The 22,149-nt window shown below is 39.4% G+C and overlaps 1 protein-coding gene across 5 annotated transcripts; it reads left to right on the top strand.

Annotated features, from left to right (window-relative positions):
* The first annotated feature begins 351 nt into the window (after window positions 1–351).
* On the top strand, window positions 352–22,071 carry LOC122419189 (Kv channel-interacting protein 1). 5 transcript variants are annotated; one of them, XM_043433518.1, is made up of 8 exons: window positions 352–908; window positions 3,089–3,507; window positions 6,779–6,965; window positions 7,047–7,551; window positions 9,090–9,159; window positions 9,262–9,332; window positions 11,428–11,700; window positions 21,370–22,071. In XM_043433518.1, exons 4-8 carry the CDS (start codon window positions 7,387–7,389, stop codon window positions 21,415–21,417), a joined length of 627 nt encoding a protein of 208 aa, XP_043289453.1. In that variant the 5' UTR covers window positions 352–908; window positions 3,089–3,507; window positions 6,779–6,965; window positions 7,047–7,386; the 3' UTR covers window positions 21,418–22,071. The 5 variants fall into 5 exon arrangements, with proteins under 5 accessions (XP_043289453.1, XP_043289450.1, XP_043289451.1 ...); XM_043433515.1 differs by lacking the exon at window positions 6,779–6,965; XM_043433516.1 differs by lacking the exon at window positions 6,779–6,965 and having other exon boundaries at window positions 356–422.
* The last annotated feature ends 78 nt before the right edge of the window (window positions 22,072–22,149 follow it).

The raw sequence follows: 22,149 nt of genomic DNA, 5'->3' as shown, positions 1-22,149 counted from the left end.
ATAATGGCGGGAAAGTTTTAGCATCCCTGCATCATAAAACAGATGTAGCATGTCGATAACCTCTTCCCTTTTTTATATTCCATTCCCGCACTGTGATTCACGTACTGAGACTCCCCAATCGTCCATTTATCCAAACACCCCATTCGGTAATAGTCCCAAGTGGGATACCTCGACAGGAGAAAAGGTTTTGGCAACTATCGAGCATCCTCGTACGATGTCAGCGTCGTGATAATCGTAGAAAATTTACACTGTACGAGAGTCGAAGCCGAGCGCAACCGAACGGAGGCTTCGGCGAACCTCGGCTGTACCCGGGCAGAGCCATCAGCCCCTCGGTGGGTGGCGAATGTCAGTGTAGCGCCGGCTGTCCATCGCCACGGAGCTCCTATGTGCTATAGAAACGCACTCGTATTATATCGTTCGGGGTAAACACGCTTCTTGATCAGGAGTTCATAAATATAAAAAAAAAAATCAAAATAACAGAAATAAAACAAACGTTCCGATAAATGAAATAAATCTACGGGTTTCCCATGTTTTTTATTATTTATTGACATAACCACGCATCGCTTCGGCAGCTACATCGAATCCTCACGATGTTATTTTTCAAAGAAACGTTTTCGCCTCCTATTGCTCGAAACGCTTTATTCTCTTTTTACCATTGAACCCTCGGATATATACAAGAGGCGTTTTCCCCACAAATATCGGGAATCAGTAGTTTCTAACCTCTGGCTCTCCAAGTTGGCACTGCACCAGCATAACACTTGTCAGAAACGAAACGAAAAAAACCAATAGAACCACCGCTTATTGGAAAAGGGGGTAACATAAGATAAAATCAAGCATACTTGTATCCGTGTACCTATGGAAAAGTGGGAGAAATGTCGAGGTCGCCTTATCGTCCCTTCACCACTAAGGTATTGATAAATAGTCCGATACTATTAAGCCGGTTTGGACATATTTAAAAGCAAAAATTCAGCGCTATATTTATCGTTTGTCGTTGAAATTTCTTCCTGTTATTCTGTACGTTAAGGGGTGCAGATTTTTTGATATTTTCATTCGGCAAACGTTACCGTCCTTATTTTCTTTTCGCCGGTGCTCGTTCCGGAAAATATTCCGAGATCTGGTATGAGCGGAGGAGCTGAGTGCGTGTGTAAATATTCGGAATATCCGAATGAGAGCGAACTCTCGGGGTGCGTGCATATAGCCGACTCGTTTCTACTTGTTTCGGCTTCTGCTACTCTCTGGCTATTTCTATTACAGTCGTGCTCATCCGATAATGTGCAAATGACTTTTCCATCTTGAAAAATCCATAAATTCGTTCGAGTTATTAATCATATTTCGAAGTATTGGAATTTTTTATTACGAAGACTGCTGCTGTACGATTCGTGACAAGAATTTGTGGAAATTCGCTCGTGCTAAAGTGTGGCATTTCGGTAATTCTCTACGTTTATTTTTCCACGAATATATTTGTCAGTAAGCACAAAAGGTCAATTGACGTGCCGATCAACTCGATTTACAATCGCCAAAACACCCGAATTTTACGATAATACAAAACTCTTAAGTTCCTTTTTTACTGCACCGTAAACCAATCGTGCATCAGCAATATTTCAGAAAATCGATCTCCGGCTTTCAGGATGCGTGATCAAAATACATTTTTCGTAGACACTCGCTCCAATACATGTGAAACGTGTAAATATAGACATGCACAAACCGGTGGTTGCGTTCCCTCGATTTCTATGTATTCGATTTCACCTTTTTATTCGTCAATATCTCAATTCATCGTCGATATAAAATTCGGCTCTTGAAAATCGTGTGGCAACGCGAAAGCTCGATACGGAATTTTTTCACCACAATATTCGTGTAACAAACAGTTTTTCCTCGAATCAGAAAGATTTCCAGTGACAATTCAGGCAGTAAGTTCACGTCAAAAACGTCAAATATCGAATATATAATTTATCAAAAAGGCGCATTCGTTAAGGATCTTCGTGAAAAATGTTGCCGAACAAACGAGAAAATGTAAAATTTTTGAAGTAGAGTGAATTCACGATTCAATCACAAATTTTATCACAACGCTTGAAACTATTTTTGTTTCAAGCTGCAAAAGCAGGTAGAGAATCATGGTACGGTTGTGTTTTCATAACTGAAATAATGATTCTTTTGTGTGCTTTTTTTCTTTTTCAGTTTCATGTAAATATTATCTCCCGAGGTTTATGACTTGATACAGACGATTCTGTGATTTCTAGAGTGGAAAATTCTTGGCATTTCTCAGAAATGTTCGAGCCGCGTGCGTGAGGGGTTAAGAATCCGAGAACGTGGAATGCGTGACCACGTATTCTTGGTATTAGTGTTTGCATCAAAACAGTGAGAATCGCATGCGAGAAACCACAATGGTGAATTCGGTAGATAATTCTATTGGGATTTCCAGTTACGTAATTTCTAACCCATCGACGTTGACGTAACTGCCTTTATTACTTTCGAAGACGAATATGCGAGCTTGGGAAAGGCATTTTTGACGCTTCGCGTACACAGTCGCTGCACGCTCGACGACTGCTGGATGGAAAAAAACGGTTTCAACCACCGTGCCTAAACACGTTCGATGCAACGTAAATACGAGCATCAAATTTTTCTAAATAATCGATCAATTTTATTCCTCGTGAAAAAACGAAAGAGGCGACCGTTCTAGGAATCTTAGGCTTCGAATTATTGACGTTTCGGACTTGATTACTCGGAAGGAATCGCGGCAACGACTTTCGCCAAGTACGTTTACCCTTAATCTGCTTTACCGACCGAGTATTGATCGCGGTGACGCGTGAGGAATCTCGATTCTCCAGTGTACACACGAGCCAACTTCCAGCCTTATTTTCGACACTCAATTTCGTTTTATTGACGTTTAATCAATTTTAGGGACACGAAAGTTTCTCCGAGACGCCATAAAATCGTTTATTTATATCTCAGAAACCTTAAACTACTGGCGAGTTTTTCCATCGTGTTTTATCGGATGAGATGCTCCATTTGAGATGCACGACCGATCAGACGTTTCGTCATTTTCAAACAAAACTTTGTTGACCCTTTTTCGAACTTCTTTTTATTCAAGAATATTTGCTCGTATCCGAGGTGCCCGATGAAACCAATAAAACGTTTTTAAACACTATCAACATTCGAAAGCGTCGGGAGATGACTGAGAAATGATGGTCAATGCGATTACCATTGGAATTGACAATCCGAAAAAAAACCTCAGCGCCAAAGCAGAGGCTGAGCCTCGATGATGGGAACTCACGACGGGAGTGTTAATGAAATAAATCGTTGTTCGAAGCAGTGCAATGTCTCACGAGACTACGAAAAAACCGTGTGAACCGCTCATTTTCTCCGAATCACTAATTTGCGGATCGAATCCGCTTGAAGCAATAAAAAATAGATTAATCGTTTAAAATGTAAAATAAATGTCATCGGAGTTTTCGAAAGAGCGTTCGCCACTGGCTCATTCCGCAGCAGGCATGCCCGCCTTCTAGACACGTGAGTAAACTGCCCTTCCTTCACCTCCAACAGAGAATGCTCTCTCGTTACGAGTTTTTCGTATGGAACCAATTCGACCGTATCTCCATAGTTTTAATTGCATTCTAAATTAGACTAGTTTCAATTTCAATTATTATACGCTCCATTAATTAAAACTTGTGAAAAAATTCATTTACTTTCACAACCCCATTAGAGTGGGGGGGGGCGCGACGAACGTTCGAACGAACCCGACCTGATTTCTCGCGAAAAATCGCCATCATTTTTCCGACCAAAGTTTTCCGGAATATTCGCTCATTTGATGAAGTTAAATTGACGACGACGCGGAAGTTTGCAGCGTTGGGGTCCAACGAAATTAACGAAAATTTTTATCCACCAATTTTTTATTTCACGAAGCATCGGCGCCGCTTGAAAAACCTCGAAATTGGAGAATTAGTGGAATTATTGGAGTCCTTTTTAGATCGTTTCGTTGGACTCCGGCGAAATGACGTTGCGAAGTTCAACGTCATTTATGAGAATGACGATCGGGGAGACTTTTTTCATGGGTATGCGAAATAAAGGTCGAACTAACGCCTCGAAATTGCTATTTTCAGAGTTCATCGTTAGGAGAGAATAATTCCAATACTTTTTATCGTTTTAATTCCGAAAATTTCTTCACCTTTTTTCATAGAGAGCAATGATAAATATTTTTGGAGTTTTCTTGAGCGGAAAAGTATTCTCAATCTTTATCAGCGTTGTCAGCAACGCCACAAATATCAGAATGAAACATTTTTTTCCAAGGAATTCCGACACGACTGACCTTCGATTGTGGAGTTTTTAAATGTTTTTTTCGCCTTAGAAAAAGTAAAATTATTTCTCCTTCACTCTGTTGTCATTGGTGAGAAATGATCTGCTGAAAATATAAATTTTTGGTCGGCAATTCGGAAAAGCACATTTCTCGAATGATCTTTCCGAAGATCATGAATTTTGTGGATTTTTGACATCAAATTTTCGATTACTCGTCGAATACGTGAACGAAATTTCGGAAACGAAACTCTAACTTGAATCTTTTAAGCGATCCTTCACGAGAAAATCGAATTAACAATTCATGAAAAAATGTTTGAATAGTGAGAAAAAAAAGTATTTTATACACTCGTCACTTCACCGTTACATTGATTTCTTGATATTTTTGGAAAACTTTGAACATATGGTTATTAAATACTCAGACCCGAATAGCGTAGCAGAGTCGATAGAAATGGGGAGAAATGCGGAGAAGTTGGCTCTTCGAGATTGTAATCATCAAGGATTTCTGTATTAAACCTCCAAATTTGGCTGTCGGACGACAAACTTCTCCGGATTTCTCCGAATGTAATAGTCCTCGATAGCCCAAGATAGGAGTCTCGCCACAGCCACGTTGAATACTCGACTCTTCGGTAAAACTTTGAAAAGTTTCGAATAACTTGCGAAATAACCGAGTAACGGCAATTGGTCTATTGTACGGAAGTCCGAAGACAAAATTGAATGGCGAAAAGGCCACTTTTCCGGACACGAGAGATACAAATGTTAATTTAAATTGTCAAAGGCTATCGACAAAAGGAAATCTTGCGAAAAACTTGAGATTTGCTGCATGAGATTTTTCATTTTTCACACTTTCAAGATCTCAAATGTGGAACGCTCGATGCTTTTCGAATTTCGCAAGTTATCAGATAATAGTGAGCTCAGTTAGTTGCTGGACTTTTTAAAAAATCAGTAGAAAAACGCTTTGGCAAGATCGTTGACTTTTAATTCTTCGAATTATTGATATTAGTATTGTTATAAATTCGGGAGACCGGGGCAAAACGAGGAGCGCCTAAGGAAGTATTGTACTTTACACAAGTTTGAGCAGCTTCCTTTATTTCTCACTCTCCAACATCGAAAAATTCGCTGCAATTTTTCGCAAGTGTCCAAAAAATACAATTTCGGGGCCAAACTGAGTGCCCCTCTAAAGTTTGTGAATTTTCTTTTACGTCATATAAAAGGGACGATGTAAGAAAATAGAAAAAAGAAGAATTTGAAAAAAATGGAAATTAAATTTTCAACTTTTCAACAAGAAATATAAGAAATGGAAAGAATAAATAAAAAAATGTCCACAATTTTTCGAAGAATTTCGTGTCTTTTGGAAAAATATAAAAAACGGAAAAAATTTCGTCACTCTTGAAACACCCCGTTCTAACCCGGTCTCCTCAACACTGAGAAAAAAAAATTGTTGATTCAATGACAATTAATATTACTGTAAGAGTTTTCTTCGTTCAACTGCAACTTTTTCGGACACAGTAAATCTGCAGTTTGATCTAAAACTATTTTATTCGTTTATGAGTGCTAAATTTTCAAAACGCTTTTATACCAAGTTTAACGTACCGATTAAATGTATTATTAGTGGATTTGTATTACAGCATATCTTATCAAGATGTAAAAATATTTGAAACACTAGTTTTGCAAAAGCATCAACTGATAAATGCAAATTTACACACTGACACATTTTCACTGGTGTTTTTCAAAGAATAATCTGCCTTTTTTCATCGATTTTATTGCAACGAGTCTCATTTTGTTCGTCAACCGGTCCTCCATGAATCCACCATGTAGTTGTTTTTTTAACTCGATCGTTTCGCTGTTGCAGCCAATTGTTCATTAAGTGAAAAAACTTTTTCATTCATAATTTCTCTCAGAAATGAGTTTAAAGGAAAATCTACGTGGTGAATTCGTAGAGGATCAGTTGAGGAAGAAAATGAGACTTGGTGCAATAAAATCGGTTAAAAAATACAGATGATTCTTTGAAAAATAGCTGTGAAAATGTGTCATCATGGAAATGTGCATCTATCGGTTGATGGTTTTGCAAAACCATCATTTTGAATATTTTTTCACGTCAATAAAATACGCTTGAAAACATATCTACTAACAATAAGTTTAATCGGTACGATGAACTTGGTTTAAAAGCGTTTTGAAAATTTAGCACTCATTTGACTAGCATGCAATACAGGAGTGACCTTAATCATGTCCAACCTCGTGATGCTCATAAATTTCATTGGCACCCCGTAATGCCACTTTTCGTTGTTCCAGTGACTTTTTTTTCTCAGTGTAGAATGGAATAATTGACACGAAAGTTAAAACTTTAATCGAAAAGTACATATTCTCAGGTAAACAGTCATGTGCGTCGCTTACAACATTGCAAACATAAATTAGAAAATCAACGGCGTACAGGCCAGCTCGATTATTCGTGTTTAGTTCGATGAGTTGTTTCAAGGTGATTATTATTTAGGGGTATTTGAAAGAAAGTCGATTGAATCGTTTGCTGGTGAGCCGATGAGTGCACCGGTCGCGATACCTGTCAACGTAGCGTATCTAACGCTCGATTCGGAAAGCATACAAGCTCGTTGAGTCGATCGAGCGGATGGAGAGCGAGAGAGAGGGACTTCTAATGATTGTAACGAAGAAGAGATTGGCAGGTTCTGAAAATCTACGGAGCGCGAGGCTTGAGGTCGGTAACGCGATTAGTAACAAGTTTGGAACTTGCTCGTTGATTGCAGATCGGGATTGGCCTGCAAAACGGTAGCCGACGACGCCGTATTACGGGGCGAAAGAAGTTTATTGAGAAAATATGAAAATAAATAACACGACAAACAATGAAGCAATAACAGAGGCGTAACAAAAATGTATGATTAATCTTACGAAATGGTTAAGCATTTTGCAATATGACGCAACACACAGATTTGCACCTCGTTGAATAACTCGTCGCGAAACGAAGGAACACACAACGCAAGATGGCACCTGTCGATCGAAATATTGACAAAAACACGAGAACATGGTAACGAGGCTCGTCGAGTAGAAAAAGACGCGAGAAAAAAGGGCACTCGAAGACACCACAAAATGGCCACTCCCCCAGACTCACCCGGCCCCGAAGATGCCCTCTTCGACTTCGAGAGCACCCACACCAGGCACCAAATGACCAGGCCAGTTGCCATCGAAGAACTTTTGCGTCAAACGAAATTTTCGAGACAAGAAATTCGCGTCATGTATCGCGGCTTCAAGCAGGTATGTCTCACCCCTTGCCTCACTTACATTTATTTTGAAAACCGGTCGACCGAGCGCGGTCGGCGATTGGGAGACTCGTCAGAGTCTCGGGACGCGTACATTCAAAGTTGCACATGTCGTGTGTTACTCGGGAAGAATGTAAACGTTTGAAAGAAGTGGCTTATGCCAGTGAGACACATTAGCGAATAGTCTTTAGCACTGTTAGACAAAGCGGTTTGCACTTTTTTGACATGCACTGTTTTTCTGTTGAATTTCCTTGAATAAACGTGAATTTAGAAATTAGAAATTTTTAGCGTCCCAGTCGATGGGCTTTTATAGAAGCTCTTTAGGTCGAGGGGGAGAAAAGAAAAGACGAGATGCCAACGCTTTTAATTAAACGCTCGGAGCAGTTCGTCTTCGTGCTAATCCACCGTCCATAAATACCAATGTTTTACTAATTCAAGCAACTTGTTAGCAGCACAATTGCTAACGACTCAAACTCTGGAATCACAACTCCAATTAAGCCCCGTCGAGGGCGGGGGTTGTGTTCCAAGCATCATTCACGGATTAATGTAACGCTAATAATTATCGAGAGTGTCTCTCATTGTCGCACCAGTCGGCTCTCCGATCATCGTCGTTGCGAGAGCCAATTTCATTCGAAATTTTTTTTTCATCTTCAATGACGAATTTTGTAGTTAAGGTAGACGGGTGAATATTCGCTATCCAAGATTACGCGGTGATTTTTTTTTTAGACAAACACGAGTGTGTACTGGATAAATTTGCAAAATTTGGAGGCTTACCGTGTAGTTTAACAGCAAATTAATCATCGAATATCGTCTTTTCTGACACTTGTCACTACGGCACACGAAAGTTGTACAAACATGAAAATTTACTGAATTGTTGTATTTCGTGGATATATTCGAGAACAGTTTTTTAACCTTACCGTTGAAAATCGGCTGAAATATTCTAAAATATCTGATGAGAAATCGTTCGGACACGTGTGATGTCAGTTCGAACTTTTCTTCATATTTTATAGTTGTCTGTGTCGCCCCGTATTTTCTCAGTTTTTACAAAACGACCATTTTTATCCCAGTAAACTTTTGATCGTTAATTTTTTCGTTTTTCTCCACTGCAATACTACTTTGGACAGTAAACTGACTCGATAATCTATCAATTTGTGGGCAAAACTGAGAGCGTGACATCAATGGCGGCAGGTGTTTGCACCGCGCTAGTCAAAGTGAACTCTTCAAACGTTTTTTAACAATAAAATTGTGTTAAAATGTTGGTTCTCCGCCGACAATATTTCTGGAGTAATAAAATAATTATTTTCAAGTAAGTTTCGTCTTTTGAAATTTGCGATAAACGTAGTCGGTGCAAAAATAAGGTAGCCGTCACCCATCTACCTTAAATGCATGGAAACGTGGTGGAAAGAGTTTAAAGTGATTTTTCGAAGCTCCGTTCAGTTGCTACGAGCGTTCGGTTACGTTGCATCGATATTAAGGCCGGGAGTGAGTCGTTCCGATGAATTTTTGTCAAATAAATTGTTCAATGCTTTCCAGGAGTGTCCGGAGGGTGTCGTGCACGAAGACAGCTTCAAGGATATCTACGCGAAATTCTTCCCACATGGAAGTAAGTGTTTTAAGGGGGTTATTAAGCGCCTCGAGTTTAAGTACGACGTTGCTCCAAGTTTCTCTCCATATTCGCGTTTATCTATGTGACAAATAATTGCAGACTCAAGCTACTACGCCCATCACGTGTTCAAGGCTTTCGATGTTAACTGCAAGGGAGCTATCAGCTTTAGGGTAATTATCGAACACTGTTTTTTCAATCGCACCAATCTCCACGGTGAGCGAGGCTAATCACCTTAAAATTCCGATAATCACTTTTTCGCAACATCTACTCAATTTCTGATGAGCTCTCTTTTCACTTGAAAAAAACAAACGAAAAAAAAAAAAAAGAAAAAACACTCAATATTCATTTGACCGATGTAACGCGCGTGAGATCCGCTTGCTTTTCATGTGCAAACATTTTCACTCCCAATTCCTCGTGCACTCGTTCGACTTCTCGTCGTGTCCTTGCAATCCGACGAAATTTCGTCGTTTTTTTTTTTTTTTTTTTTTTTTCCATTTGCCGCCGTAGAAACGTTACGAGTGGGTTCTTCATGTTCAATATTCCACGAAAGGCCACAGAATTCACTGCAAATAATGTGAAACCTTCGGAGGAGACGAAATTGGATCGAAATTGTTGGGGAGACCGGGGCGAAACGGGGTACTTCCGAAATTACGGAAATTTCCTCTTTCCTTTACCTCATTGTCATATTTTTTCAAGGAGAAACGAAAATGGAATTTTTTCAAAGTTTCTTCTTCTTTCATGGATTTTTTTTACAATTCTAGTTATTTTTAAAATCTCATATTTTCATTGGATTTTGCAATAAACTCATAAATTTTTAAACCCCGAAACGTTCGGCTCCAATTTGTTTTTTAATTACAAAAAATTACGTGACATTTCTTGGTGTTTGGGAGTAAAAAAAGACAAAGTTTCTGAAACTTCTGAAAAGTCAAATATTTGCTCAGGAACCCCGCTTCGTTCTCGTCTCTCCTGTATTTTCGCCTTCGAATAAAGGAAAATTGAAACGTCACTCGTGCTTGTATCAACTACTTCTCCTACTCGAAGCAGCTTCAATTGCGCTCAACTATTCTGTGAACATTCGGCACTTAATTATTTCAGTATTTGATTTGAAAAATTTTAACAAAACTTGTAATATTCGCGACGCTGAATTTTACAACGTTGGAGTCCAACGAAATGAAGGAAAAAAACATTTGACACTGACCAATATTTTTATTTAACGAAGTATCGATGCAGGTTGAAAAACAACGAATTGCAAATTCGACAGGGAAGGAAATTGGAAAATTACTGGAATTATTGGAGGGTTCTTTAAAATCATTTCGTTGGACTCCAACGTTGCAAACTTCAGTGTCATTTGTATTCGGCTCACCAACGTCCGATGACGGCGACACAAGAAAAGCAGTGAACTGGCATTTTTTTGTTGTCATTTTCTTTCATCACGTAATTCAATTTGGCACAACTGCTGTTGCGTGTTTCTTTTATTTCGCTACACTTTGTAGTCCGGGGCTTCCCTCCCCACCACGGATGATCCCGTACACTCGATTTGGTGGCCGAATTCCAAACGGAAAAAGCTGCTAACACCGTTTTTGTCCGAGTCTCTCCTAATTTAATCGACAGACTCGATAGATAGATTCGGGCAGACAGTAAAAACGGTGAAAAATGGGGAGGGGGGGGGGGGGGGGGGAAACGTCGGGGACTTTTTCGTAGAAATTTGGTAGGAAAAAGAGGATGCGAAGAGGTTTTTCTGGCCTCAGTAATTTAGGCCTGAGAACGGTTCGAGAAAGGATGATAAAGCCGCTTGGCTTACGCATGGCTCTCGGAAACCAGGTCACATTTCGAGCCGCTCTCAGGACCTAAATAGTGGGGATAGCAAACAACGTGAGATGACCTTTTTTGCAGTAAATTTGATGCTCTGAAAGATCAGTCCTTACCTTTTCAGCTCTATCTTCAAGCGTTTTGACAGCGCGCACGGTCAAAGTGCGCGCTGTCGAAAATTTCGAGGTTCCAAGACTCGCGGAGTCTTTCAGTAAAAAAAAATCTCAAAATGTTTGACTGGAAATTCAATTTGAAAATGAGGCTCGGCCGGACAACCGTCACAACCGTCGACCGAGTAGCTTTCCGCTGTTGTGCTCCAATCGGATTTAGCGGCTTAATACTCGAGCCTCCGGCTCTCGTAGTCCCATGAATTTTGCAGTCGCTGACATATTGATCTTGACTTTCGTTGTTTTCGGTGTTGCGCTCCGGCGAAAGACTGTAAGCTTATTTTTTTAGGATCTTCTCGTGACCTTGTCGACGTTGCTGAGGGGTAGCATTTACGAAAAGTTACGATGGACCTTTAAACTTTACGACATCAACGGCGACGGGTGCATATCGAGGGGCGAACTCGGCGAAGTCGTCACGGCGGTACACGAACTCATGGGACGCAAACATCTGTTCGAGGAGGAAAGAAAAGCCCGAGAACAACTGGACAGAGTTTTCGAAAAACTCGATCTCAATCACGATGGCGTCATCACCATAGAAGAATTCATTGAAAGTTGCCTTAAAGTGAGTGACTTTTGAGATCTCCGATAATCCAGTCGTTCCATTCACGATCCCACCCGCATGGAATTTTTGTGACACTTTTTCTAGCCCTTTGCCTTAAATTTTTATCATTCGAGTAGAAAAATTCTCGAACGAGGTATAAGAAATGCGGATTCGACTGCTTCATGAAAGTGGAGGTTAAAATAGCTGAGGAAAGATCAATAATAATTAACATGCCCAATTGTACCCTCCCTGTAAATTAAGGACGTACATGTGCGTCGTACTAGTCAGTCGACAGTCTTTCCATATTTTTTTAACCCGTGACACTACACTCCCTTCGAGGTCACATACCGACAACGTTGGTGCAAACTTGCTCTTCGAATTTTCAAAAATTTTTATTTCATCCACGAATGTGTGGAATTAATCTTACAACGAGACTTTTTGGGGGTAACAATTTCTCAGTGATCGATTAGGATCATTTAAAAATTGAAAAATCAAGTTTTATTACGAATGAATGGCCAAATTGAAGAAAGGAATTTTCGTGGGTGCAAATTTGCACGAGTCTGGTGTCTACGGGTTGAAAGAATTTCCCCAGTCATTCAACGACGCTGAAGTTTGCGACGTCTAACGAAATGAACAAAAAAACCATTTATAATTGGCCAATTTTTTATTTCACGAAGTATCGGTGCAGGTTGAAGAGCTACGAATTGCAAATTCGACCCGGAACGAAATTGGAAAATTACTGGGATTATTGGAGGCTTTTTTCCATAATTTCGTTGGACTCCAACGTTGCAAACTTCAGTGTCATGTCATTCATATACAGCACAATATTATTAAAAAAGCGTTATTTCAATTCTTTAATCATAAATAATGTTTAAGTTGAGCTCATTGCAAAACATATTTCACTCCGAGTTTCTCACATGATTCGATAGTACATTGCGAAAAGGCAACGTTTGACAAAGTTGAACGTAGTCAGTTGACAGATGAGATCAGAAAGAGTTGTCACGAAATCTCGAAGTGCGAGTTATTTTTGAAGCTGCTATAGGACGTACTTTGATTGGTTGTCGATGTTGCGCTCCTCGTATTTCAGATCGTAGAAAAAAGGAGGAAACAATTGCAACACATTCGATCGCGATCGTCTCAGATAAATTATTTATTTAGCGACATAAGAGTGAAGTAATGGAGTAAGTGAAGTCCTGAGTAATATTTTTATTTAAAAAGTGTTAAAACAATTAAAGACAAGCGCGTGCGGTGACCCTAGTAGCCCTAAAAAATGCGACCATTTGTCGTTTTCAACTCAATATTTCTAATTCAAATGGCCGTTGACCTCCTTTTTTAACGTATCATTAAACTCCGCACGATTCGATTCATATAAATAATGGTTTCAATCTTTGACATCTAATTTAACCCTACACCTCATGTGCCTTTTTTCATACCCTCAACCTCATGACCGGGGTTTGAACGCACTCCACTCTTTTTCTGCTTATAAATCCGGTCCTACGATGCTAAACTGACTTTATCCTACACCATTTTCTTCGTTTTTTTATAACGAAAAGAATGATGTACGATAAAACTAATTTCAATTGAATTTATATATAAAAAAATCCGTCGATAATCAGTCGATAATGTCGCTTGTTAGGACGGGAGCGTGGTTTGAAGTTCGCGTGGGGTGTGCTCACACCCCAGTCATGCGTTCTAGGGTTAAAAATATGTATGAAATTTTTAGTTGAAGATGGTTGAAGGAGCCAGTAAGTCATTGTGGCCATAAGGGACGCGTTAATTTCTGTACTTTTCGACTGTTAATATTTCAACGAAACAGAGTCGATGAGGGATCTTGAAATTTCGCAGGCTCAGAAAAGAAACCTTGGATTGTAAGACGTAAAAAAAATGAGAGACGTGAAAAAATGATGTTATCTAAAAACAGCCCTCGCGCCTGTACATCCTTGATGACAAACTGTGTGTTCCCAAATCACCTGCACTCGGGAAAAACGAAATTTACGAAGTTGAGACACTTGAAGAAGCCCCAAATTTCTTGTAGATTCGTTGCTAGCAGAATACGCGGTTCGTCAATGTTTTTTTTTGTGCGAATATATTTTTGCACTGTCCTTTAATTCGACGTCGAAGAGATGCGACGATTTTGATGCTCGTTATCTGCCCACATTTCGAGCAAATAGCAGCAGCTCATTCAATAGTGCCAATACCGATTTGAGTTTGTCGAAAGTTGCGGCGCAAAGAGATAAACAAAAATTGAGTATCCGCGCGTGTGCAGAGTGTGTAACATTTGAATTCGCAAAGCGATATTCGATCGCACCGATTCCACAGCGAGGAGACTACGAACAATGAATCGTACAGCGAGTAATTGCGGAATCGATTTCTGCCACGTACTTCGTGAATCGTCGTCGTCAGCGTAAAAGCTTTTTCGTCGTTTCTAACGCGTGTCGTCGCATATCGATTTTAAAAACTTTCTTATCCGAAGGATGAACTATTATTTTGACCTACTTAACGTCGTTACGAGGAAACTGAACTTGTTACAATCGCCAAGTTTTGCACCACATCGCAAAGTCAAATATAATCGGAATTCAATGCTGCAACGAAACTTCGATAAGTTTTACAGCGCTGAATTTCAATGAAATCTGAATTATTTCACTCCGCGGTCGATACGACGCTGCCAATTTTTAACTGTCCGTGGCACAATGATACTCGCTCCAAAGTACTGCACTGAGAGAACGAGAATTTTTGGAAAAATTTTCTACTAATATTTTCACTTGTTGGCACGAAAATTTCGCATTCCGAGGACAGTGCCCAATTGCAGTATTAATCTGGACCTGTACCACGAATTTTACTAGCCAAGGGAGCAAAAATATTGATAGCGTTGGCCTTCGTTCACGCAGCAGCACTCGCAAACGTCGTTTCAACTAATCTTGTCGTAGAACCTCGCACTTCGATGTACATTAATGCACTTAATATAATATTTACGAAGCTGAAATGACAGTTTGCCATTTTCGAGTTATTTCTCGTCACAGAGCTCTCGTACGACATGGTGAATATTAGATGAAAGTCAAACGGGGTTTTCGTGAGCTCCATTATTTCCTGTGTGCGTAGAAATGCACTGAATTCGGTGGGAGATTCCAAATATTTTATGCTTTGAAACGAGAGTCTCAAATCTTCGGCCTCGTATCGTTCGAATAGGACATTCTTTCACGACATTTCATACGTTGTCGAACGAAAGGAATTCCTTTTTGTTCACATGCCCGAATCGTCTTGTACGTGTTTTTTTTTTCATCTCGACGCATTTTTTCTCATTTCATTCGTTCTCGTCGTTTCATTCTGCTATTTTTTTAAACTCGGAATGCATAAAAATCGAAAAACAAGAATGCGTTGAAGGAATTCGATAGTTTCATCAATTATGACATATCGCTGCGTTGTTTTTTTTTTAACTCGAAGATTGAAAAAAAGTGATTGAGAGGAAAAGATTTGGGAAGTATTTGCCGGGCGTTCCGGACACCGAAAACTTCCAAAGCGTCGATTCCATGGCAAAAAAACATTTTTGTTTCAGAAAAAATAGACACTCCGCCATAAAATTAGTTGTCACAACATTCGGCGGTTATAAAAGCACTTGGAATAGGAATATTTCAACGCGTTGACAAGGGACGTTATGATTGTTAATATTTAACGAAGATCCTTGCGACGTCGAAGAGCGTCGAGGTTTCCCTCAGGACAGTTTGACGGTAAACTCATTTTGACAGACCTCACAAACACTCGGTTGACACATGAAGAGAATTTTTTCACTTTATCTATTTCATAATTCAAACATCGACGATTTAAGTAGAGTGGATCACGAAATAAAAATCAGAATTTTATCAAATTTGGTGATAACGTTCTTTGGCATCAAGTATACAAATACAATTTTTTTACCACGTGGTTATTGAACAATTGAGCGTTAAGAATGTAAAAGCGGTTCGCACTAGTCCATGGACAGTCTTTGACCTTTTTTTCAAAGAAATTACCACGGGCAATAATATTATAGCACAATATTATTAAGAAATCTTGTAATGATTTTTTAATCCTAAATAATATTTAAGTCCATTTCATTACGAAAAGGATTTTATGCAGAGTTATTAACACGACTCGCGGTAGTGCACTGTGAAAAGTTTACGTCCGACAACATCGGACGTAGCCAGTTGACAGCTGAGGTTAGAGCTTACCATAACGACAAAAAAAGTTCCATAGAGCATTGTGCAAGTGTTTACATTTATAGGTTGCGCAACGTTGCCACAACTTCACAGGGTTACGAAATCCTGATGAGGTTCCCTGAACATTTGTCGTCTTTAACTTTATATTTCTAATTCAGATGTCCGTTGACTCCCTTTTTTTAACGAACCGTTAAAATTCTCAGGGTTCAATGCGTATAATAGAAGTTTTTGTGATTAACATCTGATATAAAAATACATTAAATTTTGAGTTATACAAGCTTCGAAGTCATTGTGGCTATATATGACACGTAAAACTGTGTTCTTTTGACTAAAAATATTTCGATTAAAGAGTCGTTAAGAGACCTTGAAATTTCACAGAGATTAAGTTCTAAGCTTGTACTATAGCATACAAAAAAATTAGAGTGCTTATACATCCTTAAATCGAAGTTTTTATGCACGAGATGTATAACTGCATATGTGTAAACTCTATACTTGTACACGTGTACTTTAGTGTTCGATTACTCGAGAGCTATGTGGTAGAAAAATCTAAAAGAATGTATACTGTCTTAGATATTTTTAAAGAATACATTTACCAAATTTTATTAAATTCTTATAATTTTGAAATTCTTAATATTTTTAACATGGGTTAGCATCGCAACATTGTGTCGTCGCGATCCACCCTCCTTAACAGTTCTCTCGTTACAAAGATTGGAAGGGAGGATATGCGAATGCCTCGTTTCCACGTGTTCACGAATACAAAAAATCTCGCAGCGTTGATTGATCTAATTCGAAATGAAAAATTGCCCCTTTGGTGACTGTCACTCGTCGAGCAATTTATTTCATTTCGTGAGCGAAAAATCTGACGGTTTCGAAAGTTAACAGTTGCCGGAACTCGATAAATATGGCCAAATGGTTAGAAACAGTATAAGACACGTAATCGAGCCACATGAAAACGATATGAAAAATAAATCCACTGAGCTGGATCATTAATTGAGAAAAGAAACCTTTCGATCATTTTTTCCCCAAGAGCCATTTTCACCTCCATTTGCCCCTACATGGTTCGCAGTATTTGACGAGAACGACAGTTACGCGATGACGTACGGCGCACAGCAAACATGAGCGTTTTGTTTCCCTACAGTATTTATTCTCCTTTGACCGTGAAATATTGGTACTTGGGTGAGATTTACGTGCAAAGTGTAAGAAATTGATAGGATTCACGACACTGTAAATAAAGTCGGTGGAGAGACGACAGCCAAATTTAGCCGAGGTAGCCACAAAAAGGTCAAAGTTAGGACAAGTGAATTGGTTGCTTTTGTGGTGGTGGGAATAGGCGAAATCGTTCATGGTTTCGTGCGGCGTTAAAATTTTTCGGGTTGCATTACTTCGACTGCTTCAAATTCGCACTCTTTTCCATTGAAAATTTCAAAAACTGTTGAAATCGAGATTAATTAAATTCAATAGGTTGAAGTAAAAAATTTATATTTGAAAAAGGAATGGATTTCAGTGGGTTTCCATAAAATTATATGCCACTAGACGCGCTGTTGGAAAAACGAAAGTTTCGTTTCTAGTGGTTCTAAGAAAAAAAAATATGAATTTATCGCGTGATGCGTTTAGTCCTCAGAGGATCACGTGCTTATCGAACAATTCAAAGGGGGGTAGGACACACGGCTATCGGTTAGTTTAATCCTCGTGTCAGAAGCTCGTTCGCTCGGGTTCGAAGGGTGAAGAATGAAGGCTGATCGACCGAGGTACGTCTCTGTTTATATTATTCTCAGTATCGATTGCTGAATTATCATTCAGCAGGGAAGTTACTAATAAGTAAATCACACAAGTTCTTGACGAGTCTCAATTGACTTGTGGCAAATAGTCCCGATGATTATTTATTCACAATTACCGCGACAGTGGTGCATCAGACAGAAAGCTTTTCGGTTTTATCGAAACTCTAAACGGTCCGGATAAAATGAAATTTTATGAACCGAGGAAAATTGCTGCATTCCGCATGCTATGAAATGTTTATTTCGTTCCATAAAACATCACCCATTTTGTAGCTCCCGAATGCGCAGTTCGTCCGGAAAGTAAATAATTCAAAACGCTCGTTGACCTTGAGTTTGTTCGCCGGACAACGAAAAAAGGATGTTCGTGGCCGAATCGAATTTCCCCTTCTCTCCATGCCTCTTTGTGCTACGATCGACGAGGAACGTCACTGTATTTAAATTTGGTTGGCATGCGGTATTTCAACAATTTTAAAAATCCACGTTTAGAATGCTTTTCTTTAGATTATCACGTATTTTATTATCCCACTTTTGTTGATTGTTCTTTATCTCTTTTGCTTCAATTATAACTACTGTCTCAACTACGTAGCTTCAACTGCACTGCACAAAAGAAATTAGCTAAAGTGTGCTTCATCCTGCATCTTGAAAATAGCCGGAAGCGCTTCGGAAGTGAGAGACTGGCGGGACTTGAGATAGAAACGAGGCTCTCAAACAGAAGTCGCTTGCTCGTTCGCTTACGCGAAGACCCTCAACAGCGCTACCCTCTCCCGGTATAATTCTAAACTTGCGCTCCTCTGCCACCAGAGACGCGACGGGCTTGTTGCGCTTACAAATAGCATTGACGGGTTGCTAGGTCCCAGGCGCTGCAAAGCGCGCCTGGTGGTCGTGTTTTTTCTACTTCGTGAGAATCGTGACAGTTTGGGACGGAGATCTCGAGCGATAACAACACTCACGAACCCCAATTTTTCAATTTGTTAACAAATTCATGCGAGCACGTGTAAGCAAAGGTTAAATTTCAACTCTGTTATTTTCATTTCATGGAAAGTATGGGGCGGAGGAATTCGCAGGATTTGGCGGGAAACATCCTGTAATGGCTGCCTCGAGATCATCCAGAGGTCACCTTCGTCGTTTTAACGGAAACTTCATATTTTCTGTTATAAATTTGTCATAAAATATTATAACTTGCGTGTCGAAAAAGTTTTTCCAAACATTTAAAATTTTAATCGAAGATTGATATTTTTTATTTCGGTAAAAAGTATCACTCATTCGCTTGACTAAGGCAGTTCCGCATTTATCGGTTATTGTTTAGTTTTTACTTTTCATCGTCGGCGTCAGCATCGCCCAGTGGAGATTGCTGATCGGATCTGTGAAGTTGTGATTTTGTGAATAAAAATTTCAGACAAAAGCTTTTTTTTTATCGATCAAGAAATACGACTCTGCGACAAAAACATATGTGTATAGTTCCTCAGAATAACAAAGATGACCTCTGCTTGACCTAGAATCAGCATCAGCCACCGTTGGATATTACTCTCGAAACTACGCCAGTTATATTCGAAAAAATGTCTTCGAAAACCTTGCAGTTTTCAAGATATTTAAATAACAGAGTTATTGATGTGGATAACCGTATATCGGACGGAAACGAGACAAACACGACAAAAGCGCGAGATTAAACAGACCTATACGAACAGTCTCACAATTCACATTACCCAAGAGCATTTCGTATTGACATAAATAGCGACAATTATTCGTTTTACAAGATTTTTTTCAGCTCCTTGAGAAAACAATAGAATTCCACTGCTCACCGTCGAAATGACAGGAGCCGGCGCAACAGTACATGGAGACAATCTTTTACTGCATTGAAATTCACAAGAGAAAGCCCCAAAAAGTTATTTCTATATTTTCAGTAGTTCAGCCTCAAAAGTGAATTTTGAACTTTTATCGTCAGAAAAAGCTTTCGAGCCTTTCTCGAGGTCAACAAGTGCATAGAAAAGTATAGCTGGCGATCGAGGGGAAATGAACAAAAACGACGTGAGTTTTTTACTTGGAATTTCCTTCCGACGCCAATGTTACCGACCATTCGTGGTGGGACACCCCGTATAATTGCAGCTTTTGTGAAATCGTAAATAAAGACCCGTCTCTACTACTACGTTACTTCGTCGCGTTTCATCGTATTCCACGAGCGATAACAGGTTTTTATAGAATTTTTTTCTCCCGAGGTTCTGCACGCGATGCCACAACGAATTATAGTTTTTCGGGCTTGTTTTGAGGATTATAACATCAGTTCCCTTACAACGGGAACTTATTTATCTCCGGCCGTACGAAAACTGGAATCGTGACTGTAGGTGTGCATAAAAGGTGACCGAATTTTCCCATCAGTGATGAATAAATACACAAAATATTTTTATAAACAATTTTCCAAGATTCTCGGAAACTCTTTTTCTTTTACATTTACCGGTGGACCATAAACGACAAAAAATGGTGTGATACAAAAAAATGGTCGTCCAGTTCATAATTTAGTGAATTTATAAACGCGTTTGTGACTCTGAATATAAAAAAACTTTGAATTTAGCTGAACTTTCAATTTTTTTTTTTAATTTCCAACGGCTGCTCTCACATTTATTCCATTGTGCTTGGCCTTTGGAACGTTTTTTAGCTCTTGATCTTCACTGTTTGATTCACGGATTGTACGAGAGTATGCACAAGCGAACGACGAGCAAGTACAGCAAAAAAATATTATTTTCAAACTTCGTCAGTTTAGATTATTGTCAATTCATCGAGTGTATGCAGAAATTGATTTTTTTTTCACTTGACATATTTCGTCGACGGATCTGTGACCGCGTTCGAAGCTGATAACGGAATAAACGAAAGTGATTTATTCGAGCGTCGAATCGAGTCGCTTTTACAGCGTTTCAATATTCACTTTACAGTAGTTTGCTCCTCGCTGAATAGTCGTTCGCCTGTAATGATTAGTGCTTCAATGGATATCGTAGAAATTCTTTAGCGGATAATGTCAGTTCAAAGTGCTTCGGAGTGTTGAAAAGTTGCTCGTTCGTGCTCCAGTACATTCAAACGGAGTGTGTTCCATTCAGCAAAATGAAAGGAATATTTCGATGGAAGACCACATCCCCGTGCACAATCGATCCGAATAGGTTTTTCCTCATTCCTGCTCATTATTCCGAGTCGCAATTTTCAGAAAAGTGTTCGCCCTTTTCAAAAAGAAAAACGAAAATCTGAGGGAGTCGCGTGTGTCATAATTTTCTTGTTTTTTCATCATGCTTTTAAATAATTTTCAGGTTCTTTTCTAATTACGCCATTTCGAGATTGGAAAATTTTTTCAACCATTTTTATTTCACACGGTCACACAAGAAAGTGCCGAAGCCCCGAAAAAACTCGGGGGATTGATGCCGCGGGCCCGTGCGCGGCTGAACGGTCACCCATCCGAGTATCGTCCTCGCCAGTAGCCGCTTCACTCGGAAGATCGACGAAGCTATCCACGTACCGTTCACGCGCGCGACTATCGGTCGCTCAAAAGAATGTCAACCGACCGCCACGTTCGATTTGAGTTTTCAACTGTCATTTTTTTTTTTCGAATTGTGTGCTAAAATAAATTTGGGTCGCGTGTTTCGTAGATAACTAGCGAAGCTGTCAAAAATGTTTTCACGAATAAAATGAAAAAAAAAAAACTGAAAAATTGATGTCCGAATAATAATAAAAATTTGCATTTTCAGGATGAAGTTATCACACGATCGTTAATGATGTTCGACTGCGAGCTCTGATCTCTGACAAATGGAATGGCATCGTGGATCGTTCGGAGGAGGATACCGGAAAGCATCGATGACGGACACATTCGTCGCGGTGCTCCGGACCGGGCACTACTTTATCGCATTCACTTGAAAAATCATCACCACCAAAGCGACACCCTGTAACTTGCTTCTGCCTGTCTAATCCGGACCACCTCAGCCTTCTCAAAATCGGGATATATTTTTATTCTTCGGTATTTATTGGTGGGACCAGTCGATAAATTTGCTTTTGGTGAAGTTCGTGTAGGATCGTTGAAAAGTAAAAAAGGAACCTGCCACTGTGTTTTCTCGGTTGTTGCTGAACTAGTAATCAATGAATCTTTGAGTAGGAAGAAAATTACTCGTAAAGCGGTATATCGCGATATCGAAGATGATGGAAAGCAAAGGAACGAAGATATTAATACTAGGAAGAAATGAAATGCCGCTGTTGTTTCCGTTATCGATACTTACTGCCTTCTCGAGAGAAGTTTACCACTTGCCATGAATCCCTGAGAAAAATTCTATGAATTGAAGGAACAAAAGCAACAGAAAAACGTAACGATACGTCGACGGCAAAAGCACACGGACGTTCGTCTCAAATTCGATAATCATCTGCCATTAGTTACGTAGGAACTTGACAACTTCGATCATGAAAAAGTCTATTGGATAAACGAATTGAGTCTCGAACAAAAGCATGTACGAGACATTGAAGAAGGAGACAAAATTATA

Source organism: Venturia canescens, chromosome 1, assembly GCF_019457755.1.
Source record: "Venturia canescens isolate UGA chromosome 1, ASM1945775v1, whole genome shotgun sequence".
NCBI lineage: Eukaryota > Metazoa > Arthropoda > Insecta > Hymenoptera > Ichneumonidae > Venturia > Venturia canescens.
The sequence above is the reverse complement of the archived record's forward strand: the minus strand, read 5'-3'. Positions and strand labels throughout refer to the sequence as shown.

Bases quoted from the DNA above. Each gene is read 5' to 3' on its own strand.
- LOC122419189 (XM_043433515.1), top strand. From the start codon at position 7,387: ATGGCCACTCCCCCAGACTCACCCGGCCCCGAAGATGCCCTCTTCGAC. The intron at 7,552-9,089 runs GTATGTCTCACC...AATGCTTTCCAG, and splicing joins TGTATCGCGGCTTCAAGCAG to GAGTGTCCGGAGGGTGTCGT. The intron at 9,333-11,427 runs GTAATTATCGAA...TTATTTTTTTAG, and splicing joins AGGGAGCTATCAGCTTTAGG to GATCTTCTCGTGACCTTGTC.